The sequence below is a fragment of the Lipophrys pholis genome, assembly GCF_963383615.2.
Source record: "Lipophrys pholis genome assembly, chromosome: 21".
NCBI lineage: Eukaryota > Metazoa > Chordata > Actinopteri > Blenniiformes > Blenniidae > Lipophrys > Lipophrys pholis.
This window is the reverse complement of record NC_137649.1, coordinates 3,364,577-3,385,630: the sequence shown is the minus strand read 5'-3', so window position 1 is coordinate 3,385,630 and position 21,054 is coordinate 3,364,577. Positions and strand designations below refer to the sequence as shown.

Below are 21,054 nucleotides of genomic sequence, written 5' to 3'. Positions count from 1 at the left end.
GTATGGTCCAGATGTGCAGGTTCCAGATGTGCAGTGAGGAGAAACAACGTTCCTCCGTCTGCCTTCATTTCTTCTGCTTCACCAATGAAACCTGCTGCAGCTGAGAAACTGCAGATAATAGACGTCAGCTGTTTGCTCTCACCGGCCGACAGTTTGTGTATCCAGACATGGAGACCGCATTGTGAGGACCCGCATTGTGAGGACCTGCATTGTAAGGACCCGCATTGTGAGGACCTGCATTGTAAGGACCCGCATTGTGAGGACCTGCATTGTGAGGACCCGCATTGTGAGGACCCGCATTGTGAGGACCTGCATTGTAAGGACCCGCATTGTGAGGACATGCATTGAGAGGACCTGCATTGAGAGGACCTGCATTGAGATTACCCGCATTGAGAGGACCCGCATTGAGAGGACCTGAACTTTTCATAGTCAGCGCCCCCTACCTTACAAAAGTACACAAAACAGTTCAAGTACATAACTTAGAATGTAAGTTGCTGCCATCTGCTGGACGGGTTTCACCTTTTCCACTTTCTAAGGTTTTGGATTCAAAGTGCTGAGTTGCTGTTTCCCTCCTGATGCTCACTGAATCCAAAGTTACTACTTTTCTAAACTCCTGTTTACTTCTGAAAAACTCAACCCTCGTCACAGCGCCATGAAAGCTGCAAGCATTATCTTGTATCCACATCAATAGAATAGAATAGAATAGAACCCTGTCCCTCCTCAGGTCCAATACCAGCTTCTTGGTCTTTGTCACATTGAGCTGCAGATGGTTCTGCTCACACCAAGAGACAAAGTTGTCCAGAGTCGTCAGTCTCATCACATCCAACTACTGCAGAGTCACCAGACAACTTCTGGAGGTGATGGTGTCCCTGCAGTACCTGAAGTGGTGGTGTAGAGGGTGAAGAGGAAGGGAGAGAGGATGGCCCTCCGAGGGGCCCCGGACCAGACGGCCCCCCGAGGGGCCCTCGTGTTGCTGAATGCACTTCAGTTACGTAGTGCACTGCAGCCCTGGTTCAAATCCACACACAATGTGTGTGTGTGTGTGTGTGTGTGTGGGGGGGGTTCTTCCAGGTACACAAGAGGAGTGGATTATGTATAATCTCACACTGGCTTCTCGTTGATTTCTATGACACCCAGTGCCATTGTATTTTCTTTTTGTTTACATATTTATTTTGTAAAAAGGAATAAAACCTTGACATTGTGTAAAGTGATTTTTTTCTCAAAGTGCATGAGGAAACATAAATCTGCCTCCTGTATTTCTTTCCTCATGAGCGGCCCTAATACTCTTCTGTACAAACATTTTACAATAAAGTCTATTTTCTTGTTTTTACCAAAATATAGAACTGCAAATAATTTATATATCTTTTATTTCAGCCATTTAGCTTCTAAAGCTGCTTTATCCATCTCAGGTGTGGTAGCTTTTATAAGCTATTTGCTTTACTTTACTTTACTTTACTTTAGCAACCTTTTCTTTTCTTTTCTTTTCGTATTTAATGAAATAACCTGCTTTCACCACAATGTGTCGTTGTTCCATGCTCCCCCGCTGTAAATTGTCTCTTCCGTGTCGCCATCCGGGTTTTGTAACAACTTTATTGTCAGCAGTGACCGTGACAACATGGGGGCGCGGGTTTCTCGTGTGCTCAGAAACTTCAACCTGGAGAGCCGAGTGCACCGCGAGCTGTCCAAGGAGAAGCCCAGACCTGCTCCCCGACACTCGGCCAGCGAACCGCCGGCCGCCGACATCACTCCGAGCGGTGAGTGCGGGAGGCTCGTGAGTGCGGGAGGCTTGTGTAACAGCTGAGCTGCAGGGTCACGGCAGGTTACTGTGAGCGGTGGTAGCAGCGGTGTTAGCAGCGGGGTTAGCAGCGGTGGTAGCAGCTGTAGTAGGAGCGGTGTTAGCAGCGGTATTAGGTGTTAGCAGCGGTGGTAGCAGCGGTGGTAGGAGCGGTGTTAGCAGCGGTGTTAGCAGCGGTGGTAGCAGCTGTAGTAGGAGCGGTGTTAGCAGCGGTATTAGGTGTTAGCAGCGGTGGTAGGAGCGGTGTTAGCAGCGGTATTAGGTGTTAGCAGCGGTGGTAGGAGCGGTGTTAGCAGCGGTGGTAGCAGCTGTAGTAGGAGCGGTGTTAGCAGCGGTAGTAGGTGTTAGCAGCAGCTAGCAGTGATGTTAGCAGCAGTGTGACAGCTTATAGCAGTGGTTTTAACACCGGTGTTAGCAGCAGCTAGCAGTGGTGTTAGCAGCAGCTAGAGGTGGTGTTAGCAGCACCTAGCAGTGGTGTTAGCAGCAGCTAGCAGTGGTGTTAGCAGCAGCTAGCAGCGGTGGCAGGAGCGGTGTTAGCAGCGGTGGCAGGAGCGGTGTTAGCAGTGGTGTTAGCAGCAGCTAGAAGTGGTGTTAGCAGCAGCTAGCAGTGGTGTTAGCAGCACCTAGCAGTGGTGTTAGCAGCAGCTAGCAGTGGTGTTAGCAGCACCTAGCAGTGGTGTTAGCAGCAGCGGCTAGAAGTGGTGTTAGCAGCAGCTAGCAGTGGTGTTAGCAGCAGCTAGAAGTGGTGTTAGCAGCAGCTAGAAGTGGTGTTAGCAGCAGCTAGCAGTGGTGTTAGCAGCATTTAGCAGTGGTGCTAGCAGCGGCATTAGAAGCAGCTGTAGCTTAGCGGTGTTAGCAGCAGTGGCAGTGTAGCAATGTTAGCAATAGCGATGTCATTTTCGCGGCTCCAGCTCACCTTCTATGATATTTGTCTCCACAGTGACGGAGAAGAACCAGCCGCTGCTGGAGCTCCTCCAGTCGGTTTACGTGGAATCTGTAGAGCCACCAGCTGCAGAGGTCACACACACACACACACACACACACACACACACACACACACACACACACACACACACACACACACACACACCTCCAAAAACACTTAGATTTTCTCGCTGTACATTAATTGGTTAATGTGTTGAACAAAGACACAGGATAAATAAATAAATAAATATTATATTTCATAATATGTTTTCATGATTATCACAATTAAGATGTATATGTAGAAGCTTGGGATTATTTAGATCAGGGGTGTCAAACTGAGGTCGCGGCGTCCCGCAGCCCTGCATGTTGTCCATGTCTCCCTTCTTTATCAGCTGAATGTCCTGATGGTTCGTCACTGAGTTCAACAGAGAGCCTGATAACGAGCTGCTCACTGCAATCAGCCTGTTGGAGCAGAGAAACATGGAAGACATGCAGGGCTGCGGCCCTCCAGGACCTCAGTTTGACACCTCTGATTAAGAGTGTTTATAATCGTGACAAAACGTCTGATTGTACATTTTGAAGACGTGGTAAGTTAGCCTGGCTCCTCCCTCAGGAGTCGCAGAAGCCGGCGGCGTTGACGGAGGTGGCACGGCGGCCCCTCAGGTACCACCTCCCCGCCGGGGTGTCGGGCCTGGACGAGCTCACAGACGTCCCCCGAGGGAAGCTGACCATCGTGGAGGCTCTGAAGGCCCTGGGCAGCCACCAGCACCGGCCCCAGACCTGGACCCCCGACAGGATCGCCCAGGAGTTCTGCCTGGACCCCAACGACGCCAGAGCTCTGCTGGAGTTCTTCGTCCCCTTCAAGGTGGAGATCATTCCTCCAAAGACTGCCGCCGCCAAGCAGATCAAGGCCTCGTAGCAACGCGCCGCCACCGGAGACGCACACCGTTATTCATGAACTCCAGAGTGACCCGGGACCGAGTCCGTCTCCCTGAAGCAGCTGCTGGATCCAGACCAAGACCTGTGACTGTAACGCAACACATTGAAAGGGTTCCAAGGAAAGGAGCAGAATGAAACGAGGTCAGAACGCACGAAGAAATGAAGACGGTTTGCTGAGTCGTTTTTATTTGGATTCACTGCTTCAGGATGAAATGTAGAGCTTGTGTTTGATTTAATGTGAAAGTTGGTTCGCTGCATAAACGCACACTTTGTCCGAATGAAAGGATTTGTTTTTCTTTGATCTGATGTGTTGTTGTGTTGTGTGCGCATGTGTGGCCTCTACCTCCCACTGCACACTTCCACCTGCCCAAATAAAGTGCTTCCTCCCACACAGGCCACGCCCCCTTTGAGGAGGCACTTTACTCACCTATTGGCCGCTGCCTGAAATGGGCGGGGCCACAGTTTTGTCAGCGAGCTCAGTTGAGTCAAGTTACCAACAGAGCCGGAAGTGACTTGTTTGTATCTTCAAAGTAATGGAGACTCAATCAAAGGGTTTGTTTAAAGGGGACACTGGGGTTTTCTAATCTACACAAGACAAGAGCGACAATGTGGATTTTGAGGAACGTTTGTGTCCCAAGTTAAGCCCTCTGCCACTCAGATCACTGTGTCACTCTGGATTAGTTTCAATTATTCACAAGTAAATAATTGTTAATCTATATTAATCACAGAGCAGACTCATGAAAGAAGGAAATAAAGCTGGACTTGATGTGTTTGTTAAACACCGTTAACAGTTAATGGCAACAAAACATTTATGCAAATGAGCTGAGGGCATAAGTTTAAAACGTAATGCACTCAGCATGCACCATGGTGTGTTCACACACACAATGAATGGGAAAATGACGGATCCTGTTGACATGTAACTTATATAACACTGCAGATGGGTGAATGGCATTACATTATTTTAATCAGATTAATCATGATGTAGATTAATCCATGTTAACCTCATTTTATTTGGATGAGACAATAGGATTGATTTAAAGTTTTTTTTAAACACATCCACTAAGAAATGTATAATTTCAAGATATTTTTTATCCAATTTTTTTAAAAACATGTCCCTAAAAAAATCAGAAACATTAGTAAACAACACAAAGGTATGTCTGGAAATGTTCTGAAGCAAATACTTATAAATATTTCAGTTTGTTTCCTAATATCTGATAATTGCCATTTATTTGAGGAGGTTTTATTGTGAAGGACCAGGCGGAAGTTTTGGCGGGCGGCCGGTAGAGGCGGGAGCCTTGACGCCTCGCAGCGGGGCAGGGAGAGCAGTGTGTCGGTGTGAGGAGGAGCGACGCTCCGCTCAAACGACTCGGAGGAGGAATGCAGCCGCACCGAGCCGCCCGTCGCACGGTTGGATGAAGGCAGCAGGCTCTGTTTGGATCCGGAGCCGTCGCGGAGCGGCCTGAACCCCGCTCAAGGTGTAGGAAGAGCCGCTGTGGAGGTAGGAGTCCACGGCTCGGAGGAGGCTCCCCCGCAGACACGCTCCCGGGCCCGGACAAAGCCGCGGCTCGGCGCCCCTTCCTCCGCGGGGCTCCGGCGGTCCAACACCCGCCATCACACCGACCCAGCGGTAGCTTCTGTGGCCGTCCAGAGGCTCCGCTCTGCGGACTGAGCTCCACCACTGCAGCCGCTGCTGAGCTCCGCCATGGGCGGAGGAAGCAGGTAAATAAACACCGAGCCTGTAGCGGGAGATGTGCGCTGAATCCGGGTGCACACTGTGTGATCCCCCGCTAACATGGAGAGTCTGTCGGACTCCCGGGACCAGTCAGAGACAGGAAGAGTAATCTGTTACTTTTTTATTAAAGTGCAAGGAGCTAACTGTCATGCAGCCTCCCACCACTAGGGGCGCTGTAGAGGTTCAAACAGCAGTACTCCTCCTGCAGCAGTACTCTAGTAACCTCCCAGCAGAAGTATTAGAGTAACCTCCCAGCAGCAGTACTCTAATAAAATCCCAGCAGAAGTACTCTAGTAAACTCCCAGCAGCAGTACTGGAGTAAACTCCCAGCAGCAGTACTGGAGTAACCTCCCAGCAGCAGTACTCTAGTAAACCCCCAGCAGAAGTACTGGAGTAACCTCCCAGCAGCAGCACTCTAGTAAACTCCCAGCAGAAGTACTGTAGTAACCTCCCAGCAAGCAGTACTGTAGTAACCTCCCAGCAGCAGTACTGTAGTAAATTCCCACCAGCAGTACTGTAGTAACCTCCCAGCAGCAGTACTGAAGTAACCTCCCAGCAAGCAGTACTGTAGTAACCTCCCAGCAGCAGTACTGTAGTAAATTCCCAGCAGCAGTACTGTAGTAACCTCCCAGCAGCAGTACTGTAGTAACCTCCCAGCAGCAGTACTGTAGTAAATTCCCAGCAGCAGTATTGTAGTAAACGTGGCGGCGTTAAGTTTCTATAAAACTGGATACATGAAGGTACCATGATTTAGTCCAGAGTCGTATTGTGAGAAAAGGCTGCAATTAAACAAAGAAGAAAGGTTATTTACTTAAAGCAAATACAAAGAAAACACAGTCTGCCTGTTTGAACTTAAAATAGTTTAATCTGCTTTTTAATTTTCTTTATTAAAGATGAAGTTGAACCTTCTCAGGATCAACTATGTGTGGAACTGATTTCATTTCCTCTGTAAGCGACTCCACAAGCAGAACTTCTCTGTTCCTAATCCTATGGATTACACCTGAATATTCTTGATTCTTTCTTTAAATCAATATTTTGCTCCAGAAACCCCATAAATCTGATCCCAATTTGCTGAAATCTTGTTAAAGAATGTTTGTTTATTCTAAACTCAGTTAATTTGTTCAGTGAAGAGGAAGGGGTTTTTAATTAGAACAATCTGACAACGTGAAGCGGACACAATCAGCAGGTCTGAAGATCAATCAGAATCCCGTTTCAGGAATACATAAGTAGTACTGTGATAATCCAGGTATTTCTCGTCTCGTTCTCGGAGACTTGAGCCAATTCTGAGGTGGTGGTCGGCGCCGGACGCCTCTGGAAACGTGGGTGTCGATGCTCAGAAGGGTCCTTGAACGCCTCTTGAGTAATCACACCCGCTGCACTCGAACGCAGCGCAGACTTTACTTTGAACGCCTGCTCGCTGGCGGAGGCACCGCGAGCTCCACCTTATCTGTCTGTCACGTGAAGAAGAGGAAGTTTGTTTTGTGATTGTTCAATTTTACTGGCTGTGTTTGGGCCCACGGACTCCCCGGCTGCTGCTACTTCCTCTGAGTGTTGGACTGAAAGCAGGAAGCCTACTAGTGACTCTTTACTCCACCTGATGGTACAAAGTGGTACTGCAAGACATTGATAGCTAGCTGTTTAGCTCATCAACATCCTGCCGATTATTTTCTTTATAGTGTATCATCGACATCATAACTGTTCAGATGTTTTATCTGGGCTTTTTTTTTTTCCTAATCAAAATACCAATGATCAAATTTCTAAAACTGATGATCCTTACCAGGGGTAAAGTTTGCAAAATCTACGGCAGCACATCTAAATGTATCACAACATCAACAAGCAACCATCCCAATTTAGCAAAAGACAAACCTGTGATAACTCGTGTTTCCAGGTTCTGCTCATTCATGCTCACCCAATTCAAAATGTGTTTTCATGATTAATTCAGCATAACCGTGTGTTTATGTCGTTAACGGCGCTCTTTCTTTTTGGTTCTGGTCTTTTTGGTGACGGTCACTTTCTGTTTTAGTAAATTAATCCTCATTAATCCCACTTTCAGTTCAGACTATTCTTAAACGTGACATTTTACACACATTAAACACTGTATATATGTGTGTGTGTATGTATATATATATATATATATATATATATACACACACAGTGATTCATAGTGTCACATCACACAGATATAGTCACGTCTAATCATTTTTAAGATGAGGTTTTTAAGAATTACCAGTATATTTTGTAGTTTACAGTACTGCAGTACATCTTGTATCATTAAAGAGTTTTCAGCACGTTGTTCATTTAAGAGACAGAATTGAAAACAAAACGAGGCAAGTGAACAAACGACGTTAAGAGTAGATAATGTTAGAAACCAACAGTTTATTCCTCCAGTGCAGCGTCTCCATCATACTGCTGCTTTTCTCATGGCTCAGGGCGGAGGAATCCACCCACCATTTGTAGGTCAGAGGAGGAGGAGTGGAGAAGAGGAAGAGAAAAGTAAATGATGAGTGGAGGAGAAGAGGAGTAGTTGAGGAGTAAATGAGGAGTAGAGGAGGAGTAGAAGAGAAGCAGCACTGTGAAGCTCCAGTCCTCCTCATCGCCGGCTGTCCTCCGATCTGAAATCTGTTTCCTGCTGCTTTTGGTCTCCAGTGTGTCGACGACGTGACAGCGAGCACTGCATACTTTGGTATCTCGGGTAGGCCCGTCGCGATCATCAATAAATCAATTAATTGCACGATAATTAAAAATGAGCTGGATCAGTTTACAAGGCTGGATAATGTTTCATTTACCGAAGACGTCACTGTGAGCGGCGCCCATTCTGGTGTTAGTGAGCGGCTCTCACACTTTAATGTTGTTTTAGAGAGTTGCCAGATTTCTGAACCTTCCAGTGAAAACCCAGTAAGGCTCACTGTAAACGGGCCTTAACATGTAGGGGGAAAACAGCCAATCTGGCAACAGCAGCCGCCGCATACGTCATCAAAATGTGAAGCATCACGACAAAAACAAGTAGAAGACAGCAGCTCTACCTCAGACTCTGTCTCCACCATTAATACTTCATCTTCGTATGGTGACAGTACTTTCCGGACGACAAGCCGCTACTTTTTCTTTCTTTACATACTTAGAACCCTGCGGAGGACGACTCGGCTTTTTAAGGGTTAACGAGCTTCATGCTGCTGATTGGTGATGCGTTCAGGTGCATCACGTAACTCCAAAGCTCACAGCAACATATTGAAAAAAAAGAATTATGAACTAGTTAATTTTTGGAACTATGAACTTGGAACTATGAACTGAACTAGTTCATATTAAAATTTGTGAATTGAACTTTTGACTGGTTCATGTAGAAACTGAACTTTCCCAACACTGCCTGTCAATCACTCTGGTGTGTGTGTTTGATTATTTGTTTTGAATATTTACAATGTATTTTTTCATAATACAATTCCAATTTTAATTATTCTTAAGAAATAAGTTTATCTTTAAAAGGGTATACTTGCATTATTATACCATTATTAATGGGACATTTATCATCCAGCAAAATTTGTTATCGTGACAGGCCTAATCTCAGGTGTACTCGAGTATCTCAGCAGGTCATTGCTCAGCTTGAGGAGGACCAATGAGGAGGAAAAAGTTGCTCCAGCGAGGAAAGTTTATGTTTTCAGCAGGTGACCTGCTTCCTGCTGTTTGGCTGCTTTAGTGACGTGAATCACAGACTCTGATGTTGACTCTGCTGATAAGGGTTTTTATTGCAGCACCTGGCCGGCGAGCAGGTGAACACCGCCGGCTCCCCGCCAGCTGAGGTTTAGAAAGCTTCTTTATTCTACCGCTGGTTGGACCGAATCTTCAGGCTCTGAGGTGTAGTGAGGAGTCCTGAAGGGAAGCTCTGTGAGCCGACTTCCTAAAAATGTCTTTTAAACAGAATCTGTTTGGTTTTTCTGTCACATTAGAACGTGTAAAGGTTTAAAACATTGAAGCGAACCACATTGTTTGTGAAATTGACCGGTGGATGGTTCCCTCAGTATGACTCCTAAACACAGATAAACAGGATTCTTAAGGCCATGTTTACACAGAGGTGATCAATTGGAAAGTCTCTCATTCGATAGCAACGATTGCAGAACACAGAAACCGTGTCTTCATGGTCCAGTCAGTATCTTTATGGAAGAAGCAGATAAACAGTAGTAACTCTGAATCCTCTTGTTTCAGAATAATTGAACTCTAACTATACATGACTTCTGGTCAACTAATCCTAAATAAAAGTATGAGACTGAAGGAGTTTCGTCCCTCCTGGTGTCACTGTGGTGAGCTGCAGACGTATAACTGAGAGGTTATTAGACTCCAGATGGTTTCATTGTTATGTAGCCTGTTTTCTTTGTGCTCTGACTTACTGGGAATTCACACGGGTGATTTCTTTCCATCCAGGGTCTGACGTCCACGAGGACGGCGCTGCGTTGCCTCGAGGTGACGGGACCTTCACCCCCGGCATGATGTTCAGTGTGAGATCTCCAGTGAGGATGCTGCTTCGCCCGGGGGACGAATGGTCTGCTGCGCTCCTGCTCCCCTCCCAGAGGCAGGGGACGTCCACGCCCGTCTCCGCTGCCTGGTTACGGGACTGCTGAAGTGCTCCGGGAGGCTTCGGGCGGAGGACATCTCCATGGCGAACGTTACCCTGGGCTCCCGGCCTCCGCCGGAGCCGGTCACGCCGACGGCAGAGGCCCCGGAGACCCTGCAGGGCGTCGGCCTGCCCCTGCAGGTCTTCTTCTGCCTCGTCATGGTGGCCATCCTGCTGGTGGCGCTGTCGGGGAACGTGGTGGTGTGCCTGATGGTGTACCAGAGGTCCGCCATGCGCTCGGCCATCAACATCCTCCTGGCCAGCCTGGCGTTCGCTGACATGATGCTGGCCATCCTGAACATGCCCTTCGCTCTGGTGACCGTCGTGACCACCGACTGGATCTTCGGGGACGTTTTCTGTCGAGTCTCCGCCATGCTCTTTTGGTTCTTTGTTATGGAAGGCGTGGCCATACTGCTTATAATAAGCATCGATCGCTTTCTTATAATTGTCCAGAAGCAGGACAAGCTGAGCCCGCAGAGAGCCAAGCTGCTGATCGTGGTCACCTGGGGACTCTCCTTCCTCTTCTCCTTCCCCCTTGCCGTCGGCTCGCCCCCCCTCCAGTCCCCCCCCAGGGCCCCCCAGTGCGTGTTCGGCTACAGCGTCGAGCGAGGCTACCACGCCTACGTCTTGATACTGATGCTGGTCTTCTTCTTCCTGCCGTTCATGGTCATGCTGTACACGTTCATGGGAATCCTCAACACCATCCGCCACAACGCCATCCGCATCCACAGCCACCCGGACAGCATCTGCCTGAGCCAGGCCAGCAAGCTGGGCCTGCTGAGCCTCCAGCGGCCCTTCCAGATGAACATCGACATGAGCTTCAAAACCCGTGCCTTCACCACCATCCTCATCCTCTTCTCCGTGTTCACCGTGTGCTGGGCGCCCTTCACCGCCTACAGCCTGGTGACCACCTTCAGCGACGGTTTCTACCACAAAGACAGCTTCTTTCAGATCAGCACCTGGGTCCTGTGGTTGTGCTACCTCAAGTCGGCCCTCAACCCTCTCATCTACTACTGGCGGATCAAGAAGTTCCGCGACGCCTGCCTTGACCTGATGCCCAAGTACTTCAAGTTTCTTCCTCAGCTGCCTGGAAACACCAAGCGGCGCATTCAGCCGAGCGCCGTGTACGTGTGTGGAGAGCACCGGTCTGTGGTCTGAAGGGCAGAAGTCCACTCCCACACCGTCACAAACACTTCTCACACTTGCTTTTCCTGAGTTCCTCCGGTAATGGTTCACACTGAAAGTAGCACTGTGTTGAGAAGGCCTGTCGGTGTGGGTTGTTCCTGCAGAGGCCAGTTTTAAAGAGCCGGTCCAGCATGAGTCCAACACGTCTCAGGTTCTGTTTCACCAGTGTGGAGCTCGTCTGACACGGGGTTCAACGAGTGCGTTCTACTCTTCTTAGTGATCCATCTGTTACAGTACCGTCAGATGCCATCTTGCTTGCGCTGTGTGCTCAACGGTGGTCCATCGGAGCAGATTTACCAAGCAGTATTTGAATGGATAAGAAAACACTGACCTAAACTCTGGTTTCATTGAGCGTTTCGTTTCCTCGCGATGGCAACATGCCCCCGATGTGCCTGATCACATCTCGTTTTAGGTTCAACACACTGATACAACGGCTACTGCTTTGCTACCAAAACACTGTTTATTGACGCTTTCTGCCAGGAGTTCCCATCAGTCTGAGGGTTTGTTGAAGAGTAAACGCTGCACAGTCTTTCACTGGGTAGACACTGGGCTGGTATGTGCAGAACCTCCAGGGTTTTAGTGTTGGAACCGTACTTTCTGGTACCGTGCTATCGCCATATTCTCGCCCATTAACAGCTGGAATAAACGTAAACGTCGGGCTTATGTGCAAACATTTTCTCTTTCTTCTCGAAAGTCAGTGTTGGAAGGTCACTGCCAAACCACTTGACGCATTTATGCAAAGGTCGAGTCAGGGTCAACTTCCTTCGCCACTTGATTTTGTGTTCTTGGCCTCAAACCCACAACCCAGCTTCAAGGCGCTGTTACGATCGGTCTGACGAGCGCACACGAAGGTTTACTGAAGGCCTTCACTACGTCCTGCAGGCTGAGGTCAACTGGGCTCGTTGTGTGGAAGGTGGTGGTTGTTAGACATCATCATCACCATCATCAGCATCATCATCATCATCATCATCATGGCCTTCAGGCATAATGTTTGACTTGGAGCTGGTACTGAACTGGCAGGATTAAATTATGCCTCCACGTGAGAATTTCCATCTTAAAATTTGGTTTCACAATATTTAGGGAATATTTGCATTTTATTTTGGATTCACATCCAGGGAATCAATTGTCTCCTCTGTAAAGAATACAGGAGAGGCTGTTTTCTATGTCTGACCTCCAGTTTACATCTCTTGAGTCTGGTGACGTCATCATCTCATAATAAACTGGTAATATCATTCAAACCTCAGAATGACTTTATTAATCCCTGGGGAAATTCTTTAGCAACGCAGCACCAACACAATGTTTCCAGCTCTAATGAGGCACAAACCATTGGGACTGTTTTCGGGGAGCTTAGCGTGGAGTAGGACGCAGCTTCACGGAGGTGTGAATCGCCTGTTGACAGCCTGGAGGAGCTGCTCATTGTTTTGATGTCAGTGCTGGAGTTTGAAAACGCTGACGTCTGGCTGCAGAGCGCCGCCTCGCTGTGCTACGGCTTTGCAAACATTGCACGTTGCTGTGTTGCTTTGCAAACATTGCACGTTGCTGCGTTGCTTTGCTGACATTGCACGTTGTGGCGTTGCTTTGCCAACATTGCATGTTGCTGAGTTGCTGCGTTGCTTTGCAAACATGGCACGTTGCTGCGTTGCTTTGCAAACATTGCACGTTGCTGCGTTGCTTTGCTGACGTTGCGGCGTTGCTTCGCCAACATGGCACGTTGCTGCGTTGCTTTGCAAACATTGCACGTTGCTGCGTTGCTTTGCTGATGTTGCACATTGCGGCGTTGCTTTGCCAACATTGCACGTTGCTGTGTTGCGGCGTTGCTTTGCAAACATTGCACGTTGCTGAGTTGCTTTGCTCACGTTGCGGCGTTGCTTTGCCAACATTGCACGTTGCTGTGTTGCTGCGTTGCTTTGCAAACATGGCACGTTGCTGCATTGCTTTGCAAACATTGCATGTTTCTGTGTTGCTTTGTGGTGTTTTGAGCGTAAACTCCGTCCAAACAGCAACATGTCGTCATGAAAAGTTGGATAGCACAGTGCAACTTCCCTAGCCTGCTCGCTGGCTGCAAACTGTGGAATGGATTTCCTGCCTCATTCCTCCTGGTCTCATTGAGACCCGCCTCCCTTCAGGAGATCCAGTCCACAGTTTGCAGCCAGCGAGCAGAGCAGCAGCAGGGAAACACTGTGGAGTCATTTCAGCACCATCAAGCAGACCAGGATCATGGATCAGAAATCTACAATCCGTGAATTACGTCGGTATCGGAGCCCGATACCGATAGTGGATCGGATCGGCCCCATCCCATATATTATCATTAGTACTAAGAGCAGAGGAAGTGGGATGGATCATCATTTGCAAGTACGCATCAAAACTAAAAGTTTCATAGTCCAGTGATAAGATCCTGGTGACAATGAAGGAAAACCACAAGAATAACTCCAGAAACGTGTCTCTTCTTTTACGTCCGTCAGAATTTCTTCTGGGTCGTAAACTGTGACATGAGTGACAGGAAGTCCAGGTTTTCATGTCTGATCCCCGCCGACATAACTCCGGCCCCGTTTACACGACAACAGAAACGAGTGTAACCGCACAACTTCAAAAGTCACATTTTGAGTGTCTTGTTTCCATGACAACGGCTCTCGGCTCCACTGCAACCGTCACTTTTTCCAGCAGTGGTGTGACTCCCAGTCTGTGTTCCAGTTTCATCGTACATGCCGGTAGTTCATAGCGTCCAGTTCCTCGTCTGTCTATATCGAATGTCGGGTCGTCTCCATTGTGTCAACGTTTATAGCGTATCGTTCTCTGAACGCAGGCATGTGTGATTCCATTACAAAAAGCGTTTCTGGCATTTCCCTTGAAACGAACGATGTTTTCAAAACTTTTCTAGAGCAAAACACAATGTGTTTTCACTCGAAACGTGTAAACGGGGCCGAAACGAGCGACATTTGTTTTTGTGTCGTGGGCTGATCGGTATCACAAACGGGATTCGTGGTACTGCGTGCTGATTGGTGGAGGTTTGGCCGATCGCCCCAGCAGTGAGGCAGCGCCGGGGTTCCACACCTCATCTTTCACCGCTCTGACTCCTTAAGCCACACAAAGAGTCCGGTTGCCTCACCAGCCTGCGAACGTTGTTCTTTGAGTCAGACCAGAGAAGAAACTTTGACTGAGAAATGTTTTGACACGACGACCAGTTTAGTTTTGATCTGAAGGTTTTTACGCTTGTCGAGTGCCAAAGTTCTACGTCTTAAGAAGCCATACGAGATTCTTTGTGGATCATTCTAAAGGCTCATTTCTGCTCTACTGAGGCAAGAAAACTGTGTAGAATCACTGCGTTTATATTTCCACGTGTCAAGTCGGTCGGTTGGGATGAGTAGTTGGAAATTGATCCACCAGAGGGCGCTGCCCCTGGTACCAGCCGAATACTGCAACGTGTCGCCCATAGGGGGGGAATTGATACGATGTTTACGATTCTGCTTAACGATTTTATCGGTTCTCATTTGGGGAAAAAGGAGATCAAACAGGTCGATTGGCATCAACTTCGTTTAGTTTAGCAGTGACGGGCGTAAGCTACGCAGCCTTCGTGGTGACGTCATTCTGCTGGAATCGATAAGAGAATCGAAATACTGGGAACCGGGTCCCAACAAGAACCGCAGTTTGGTTCCCGTCCCTAAGCCACACAGCCACTTTTCCAATACTTCTGACATTTATTTGCTTCTAACCCAACACTGCCCCCCGACGGCAACTGTTGGTACTGCAACGTTTGTTCACGTTTGTATGGATGGAGGACTTTGTGCGTGTTCGTAACGTAGAGCACAAATGAGCCTTAAAATTGGTGAAAATCTCACCAAAGCCTCGAAGCAGTGAGATCATCGAATGCTCCAAACTTGTAACGCGAGGTTCTCTTATCTGAAGTGTGAAAACCACTAAAGACTAAAATCAGTTTCTAGCAGGCCGCTTCTCCTCCTGCTCCACCCACAGCCCCACCTTGGTCCTCCGAGGGCGACAACCACGTCGTCCCGCTCAGACCAGGAACGTTCAAGTGAAGTCCATGACTGAAGGAAACCATGAAAACTCTTTATAACTCCTGAAATGCACTGAATGGCACATATACTGTGTGAAAGTACCGACGGGTGATTCCTCTTTTCTTTCGTTCCTCGTCGCGTCGAGACGACGGGTCGGATTCCTTTCGGTCCGCCGTCTTTTCTTTGCTCCCGGGGGGGGGAAAAGGACGACGTCCTCGCTGTGTAGAACTTCTTCTTACGAGGCTTGTATATTATCGGCCACACATTTGATCATGTGTATTTAAATGTTTTTGATTGTGCCTATTGATTAGTCCATTTGCCAGTCAGAATGCTGCTACATCTGGTGAAAATGTGCAATTCTCCGTGTACTGTACTGTTGAATGTAATAAAGGAAATAGACATTTCTTACCTTGGTAAACCGAGTCGACTGGAGCTTCTTCCTTCGCAGTGAGAAGGAGCCTCATTCCGCCTCTCCGACGTTTCTACTTGTGGCTGAAAGCAGGAAACCAGTCGGCCGGTTTAAGGTCTCCTCACGCCAGAGGCTGCGCGACGCTTTGTTTAGCAGCCGTCAAAAATCCACCGCGGTTTAGTTCCTGGTTTAGTTTTTTCTTAGCCTCTTCGTCAACAAAAAAGAGGAAACTGCAACAATCCATCCATCCATTTTTTTTATCTGTTTCCGGGTGTCAGTCTGAGCACCGTCACCCAGATCACATGGCACCCATTAAGAACCTTCCTGCAGGTGGAGAGCCCACAGGAAGGTGGCGCCCGGCGTGGGACATGAACCCTCTATCTTGAGAGTCTCACGCTCTACCAACTGAGCTAGCCGGGGGACGCTGCAACAATTAAAACCTCAAAACACTGGATCAGTGTTACAGCTGATATCATAAGGTGAAAAACGGTTTCATTGAAAGTAAAAGAAAAAAAAAGGTTCCATCTTGATACGAAATAGAACAGAAATGTAGAATTTCTTAAACACAAAACATTTTAATACTTTAATACACAAATGTTAGTAACGTCATGGAAGTCTGTTGACTAAAACTAAACTCAATTTCTCAACGTCCGTCTTCCAAAATGTTACGACTAGAAAAACCTGGAAGTGACAGAAAAACTCTTATTTATGAAAGAGGAGGAGAGACGCCAACGTTTACCAGCCATTGTGAAACATCATTACATTTATGTTTGGATTATATAAATGAATGATTACATATAATCACTACCAAATACATCTGTGATCTCAGTGGTTAAATTAGCGGCTTCTGATCTGATGTAAAAAGTCGTTTGGCTTTATTTTAAATTGAACTTTTAAACGAGACGAGGTTGAGCTGAACCACGGACGAGACGACTTGGTCTGACTTTCCTAATCTACTGTTAGAAGAACCATCGTCATGCAAACTCATCCGCTCATCGGCATGAGTCTCATCAGAAGGACACACAATTCACCACATCTGGAAAAAACTACTGCCAAGGACCTCCATGTCTGATGTCTCTGCTGAGACCTTCAGGACGACCTTCATGTCCTGCTGTCCTCGTCATTGTGGTTCCAGTCTGCAGCAGGTTTTCATCCAGGACGTCTCAACGTCCTGGATTCGTCTTTCCCTCTGTCCCGACCCACAGCATGATGCTGCCTCCGCCGTGCTTCACTGTGGGGACGGTACTGTCCCGGTGATGAGTGGTGCCTGGGTTCCTGTACCGTGACACGAGGAGGACAGAAGACATAGTCACCAGATGTGGTCCGTCGCTCATGTGGTACAGAGTTCTGTAACCTTCATGACAAAAAGAGCCTTGTTATTTTTCGCAGTAGCCGTAGCTGTAGCCGTAGCTGTAGCCGTAGCCGTAGCTGTAGCCGTAGCCGTAGCCGTAGCCGTAGCTGTAGCTGTAGCCGTAGCCGTAGCCGTAGCTGTAGCTGTAGCCGTAGCCGTAGCTGTAGCCGTAGCCGTAGCTGTAGCCGTAGCTCTAGCTTGTGTTTAAACTTCAGGAGATTTCAGTTCTGAAAATGTTCAACATTTAACTTTAGTCTGAGTTTTTCTACTTTGTGTCGCAGTTTTTTCTTCCCTTGTTGTTCTAACTCTACCTATTTTATCTGTTTTTAACTATTTTTGTGTTTTTAGTCATTTTATCTGCTCTGTGTTTAGACTCTATTAAACATTTCAGCAGTTTTTCCTATTTCAATTTTTTCTTGAGATTTTAATTTGGTTATTTAACTTTTAATCTTTTCAATTTTTATTTTTTTTTCATCTATTTTACTTTTTAAAGTCATTTTGTGTGTTCATCATGTTCAGTGAAATCTTGATGGAGCCTCTACAGACGGGAGGTTTTACTACGTCGGCTTTATCTTGGACGTCCTCCGTCATGCAGCTGATATTTGTGTTAATTGTGTTGCTGCTGTTTGGACGACGGCTTCGTCCCCGTTGAGTCACCCGTGTGTCCTGACTCCCACTTCCTGCCATCCCGTCTCCTGAGTGCTTCCGTGTGGAGGAGGTGCAGCGAGGCCTGAATGCGCCTCCTCCACAGCCTCCCGTAGGCTCCTGGCCTCAATCAGCTCCTTCAGCTCCTCCAGCTCCTCCAGCTCCTCCAGTCTCTGTGTTCAGAGGGACGAAGCTTCTGCCGCTGCGTCGGACATCACAGTCCTTCAACCTGTATTAAAACACCTCAAAGCTTAACAAGCAAGAAATAAAGACTTTGGGAGAGAAAATTTTGCATCATGAACCCATTAAATGAATCTATATATAGACGTATGAGTACTTACACATTAGTATAGTACTACACATTTATTTTAATATCTTTACAAAAACCGGAAGTTGAAGCTCCCAAAAGAAAAGTGAATATTCCCACATTATTTGATGTTTAAAAATGTTTCCTGGGGCAGAATATAGTGAAATATCAAAACACAATGTCTCTTATTATTATTTCCAGTAAAACTAACAAACGGTTGTACTTCTTCAGTTTTTAAGGTCCAAAGTGAGGTTTTACTCTTCGTACTGAAAGCTCAGTGGACTGAACCTTCAGCCAGTCCAGCTCTGGCCCGCTGGACACGCTTCATGTAAAACACATCGACTCTCTATTGGACATGTGACTTGTACGTCCGTCCATCGATCATTAGACAGAGTACAGCTTTACTCCCGCTCTAATACTCTCGATACGACTGCAGCCATGAACTGGTTTCCTTCTGACGGATCCTCTCAGCCACTCGGTGTAACGGTGGATCCATCCAACAAGTGAATGGATTTCACTCAGATATGTTCATACAGACTTGTTTTTAATTCTTAAAAACCTTTTACAGCACAGAGAGTAGACAAACTAGTTAAGCCCTTGATGAAAACAACAAACTTCCCTCCTGACAAAGTTTAGAAGAAGCTGGCAGCCCGGAGAGAAGGGAGCTGCGGTGGAATAAGAGAGACTTTCTTTAAATAGCACTTCATTTGTTTGCTCAAGGTTTATTGATTTGATGTTTTTATACTCAGTGTGTCTGAATGGAAACTGTGAAGAAAGAAACACCAAAGTACAAAGCTGCTGCTCACCCTGCTTTAGAACCGGGTCCTTGTTCCAGAATCACCTCGGTTCTGCTCAGAGATCCTGATCAGGAACAAATCAGCAACACACACTTTACTGTAACAACACACTTTACTGTAACAATGCACTTTACTGAAGCAACGCACTTTACTGCAGGGACACACTTTACTGCAGGGACACACTTTACTGCAGGGACACACTTTACTGCAGGGACACACTTTACTGCAGCGACACACACTTTACTGTAGCAACACACTTTACTGCAGCAACACACTTTACTGCAGCGACACACTTTACTGCAGGGACACACTTTACTGCAGGGACACACTTTACTGCAGCGACACACACTTTACTGTAGCAACACACTTTACTGCAGCAACACACTTTACTGCAGCGACACACACTTTACTGCAGCAACACACACTTTACTGCAGAAATGCACACTTTACTGCAGCAACACACTTTACTGCAGCGACACACTTTACTGCACTAACACACTTTACTGCAGAAACACACTTTACAGCAGAAACACACTTTACTGCAGAAACACACACTTTACTGCAGCAACACACTTTACTGCAGCGGCACACTTTACTGCAGCAACACACACTTTACTGCAGCGACACACTTTACTGCAGGAACACACTTTACTGCAGGGACACACTTTACCGCAGCAACATAAACTTTACTGTAGCAACACACACTTTACCGCAGCAACACACACTTTACTGCAGAAACACACTTTACTGCAGAAACACACTTTACTGCAGAAACACACTTTACTGCAGCGACACAAACTTTACTGCAGCGACACACTTTACTGTGGCAACACACACTTTACTGCAGAAACACACTTTACTGCAGCGACACAAACTTTACTGCAGCGACACACTTTACTGCAGTAACGCACTTTACTGCAGCGACACAAACTTTACTGCAGCGACACAAACTTTACTGCAGCGACACACTTTACTGCGGCAACATACACTTTACTGCAGCAACACACTTTACTGTAGCAACACAATTTACTGCAGCAACACACACTTTACTGCAGCGACACACACTTTACTGCAGGGACACACTTTACTGCAGCAACACAAATTTACTGCAGCAACACACACTTTACTGCAGTGACACACACTTTACTGTAGCAACACACTTTACGGCAGCGACACACACTTTACTGCAGCAACACACTTTACCGCAGCGACACACACTTTACTGCAGCAACACACTTTACTGCAGCGGCACACTTTACTGCAGCAACACACACTTTACTGCAGCGACACACTTTACTGCAGGAACACACTTTACTGCAGGGACACACTTTACTGTAGCAACACACACTTTACTGCAGCAACATACACTTTACTGTAGCAACACACACTTTACTGCAGCGACACACTTTACTGCAGCGAACACACTTTACTGCAGCAACAAACAATTTACTGTAGCAACACACACTTTACTGCAGCGACACACTTTACTGCAATGGACACACTTTACTGCAGTGACACACTTTACTGCAGGAACACACTTTACTGCAGGGACACACTTTACTGTAGCAACACACACTTTACTGCAGCGACACACACTTTACTGCAGGGACACACTTTACTGCAATGGACACACTTTACTGCAGTGACACACTTTACTGCAGGGACACACTTTACTGCAGCAACATACACTTTACTGTAGCAACACACACTTTACTGCAGCGACACACACTTTACTGCAGGGACACACTTTACGGCAGCGACACACACTTTACTGCAGCAACACACTTTACCGCAGCGACACACACTTTACTGCAGCAACACACTTTACTGCAGCGGCACACTTTACTGCAGCAACACACACTTTACTGCAGCGACACACTTTACTGCAGGAACACACTTTACTGCAGGGACACACTTTACTGTAGCAACACACACTTTACTGCAGCAACATACACTTTACTGTAGCAACACACACTTTACTGCAGCGACACACTTTACTGCAGCGAACACACTTTACTGCAGCAACAAACAATTTACTGTAGCAACACACACTTTACTGCAGCGACACACTTTACTGCAATGGACACACTTTACTGCAGTGACACACTTTACTGCAGGAACACACTTTACTGCAGGGACACACTTTACTGCAGCAACATACACTTTACTGTAGCAACACACACTTTACTGCAGCGACACACACTTTACTGCAGGGACACACTTTACTGCAGGGACACACTTTACTGCAGCAACACAATTTCCTGCAGCAACACACACTTTACTGCAGGGACACACTTTACTGCAGCAACACACTTTACTGCAGCGACACACACTTTACTGCAGCGACACACACTTTA

At 47.1% G+C, this 21,054-nt stretch overlaps 2 protein-coding genes across 2 annotated transcripts; both read left to right on the top strand.

The window, feature by feature from the left end:
- Positions 1-1,591: 1,591 nt before the first annotated feature.
- Positions 1,592-4,434, top strand: ndufaf4 (NADH:ubiquinone oxidoreductase complex assembly factor 4). Its single transcript, XM_080490332.1, has 3 exons — positions 1,592-1,754; positions 2,736-2,812; positions 3,333-4,434. Exons 1-3 carry the CDS (start codon positions 1,616-1,618, stop codon positions 3,636-3,638), a joined length of 522 nt encoding a protein of 173 aa, XP_080346458.1. The 5' UTR covers positions 1,592-1,615; the 3' UTR covers positions 3,639-4,434.
- Positions 4,435-5,009: 575 nt separating this feature from the next.
- On the top strand, positions 5,010-12,417 carry gpr63 (G protein-coupled receptor 63). Its single transcript, XM_080490821.1, has 2 exons — positions 5,010-5,377; positions 9,801-12,417. Exon 2 carries the CDS (start codon positions 9,916-9,918, stop codon positions 11,146-11,148), a length of 1,233 nt encoding a protein of 410 aa, XP_080346947.1. The 5' UTR covers positions 5,010-5,377; positions 9,801-9,915; the 3' UTR covers positions 11,149-12,417.
- Positions 12,418-21,054: the final 8,637 nt, after the last annotated feature.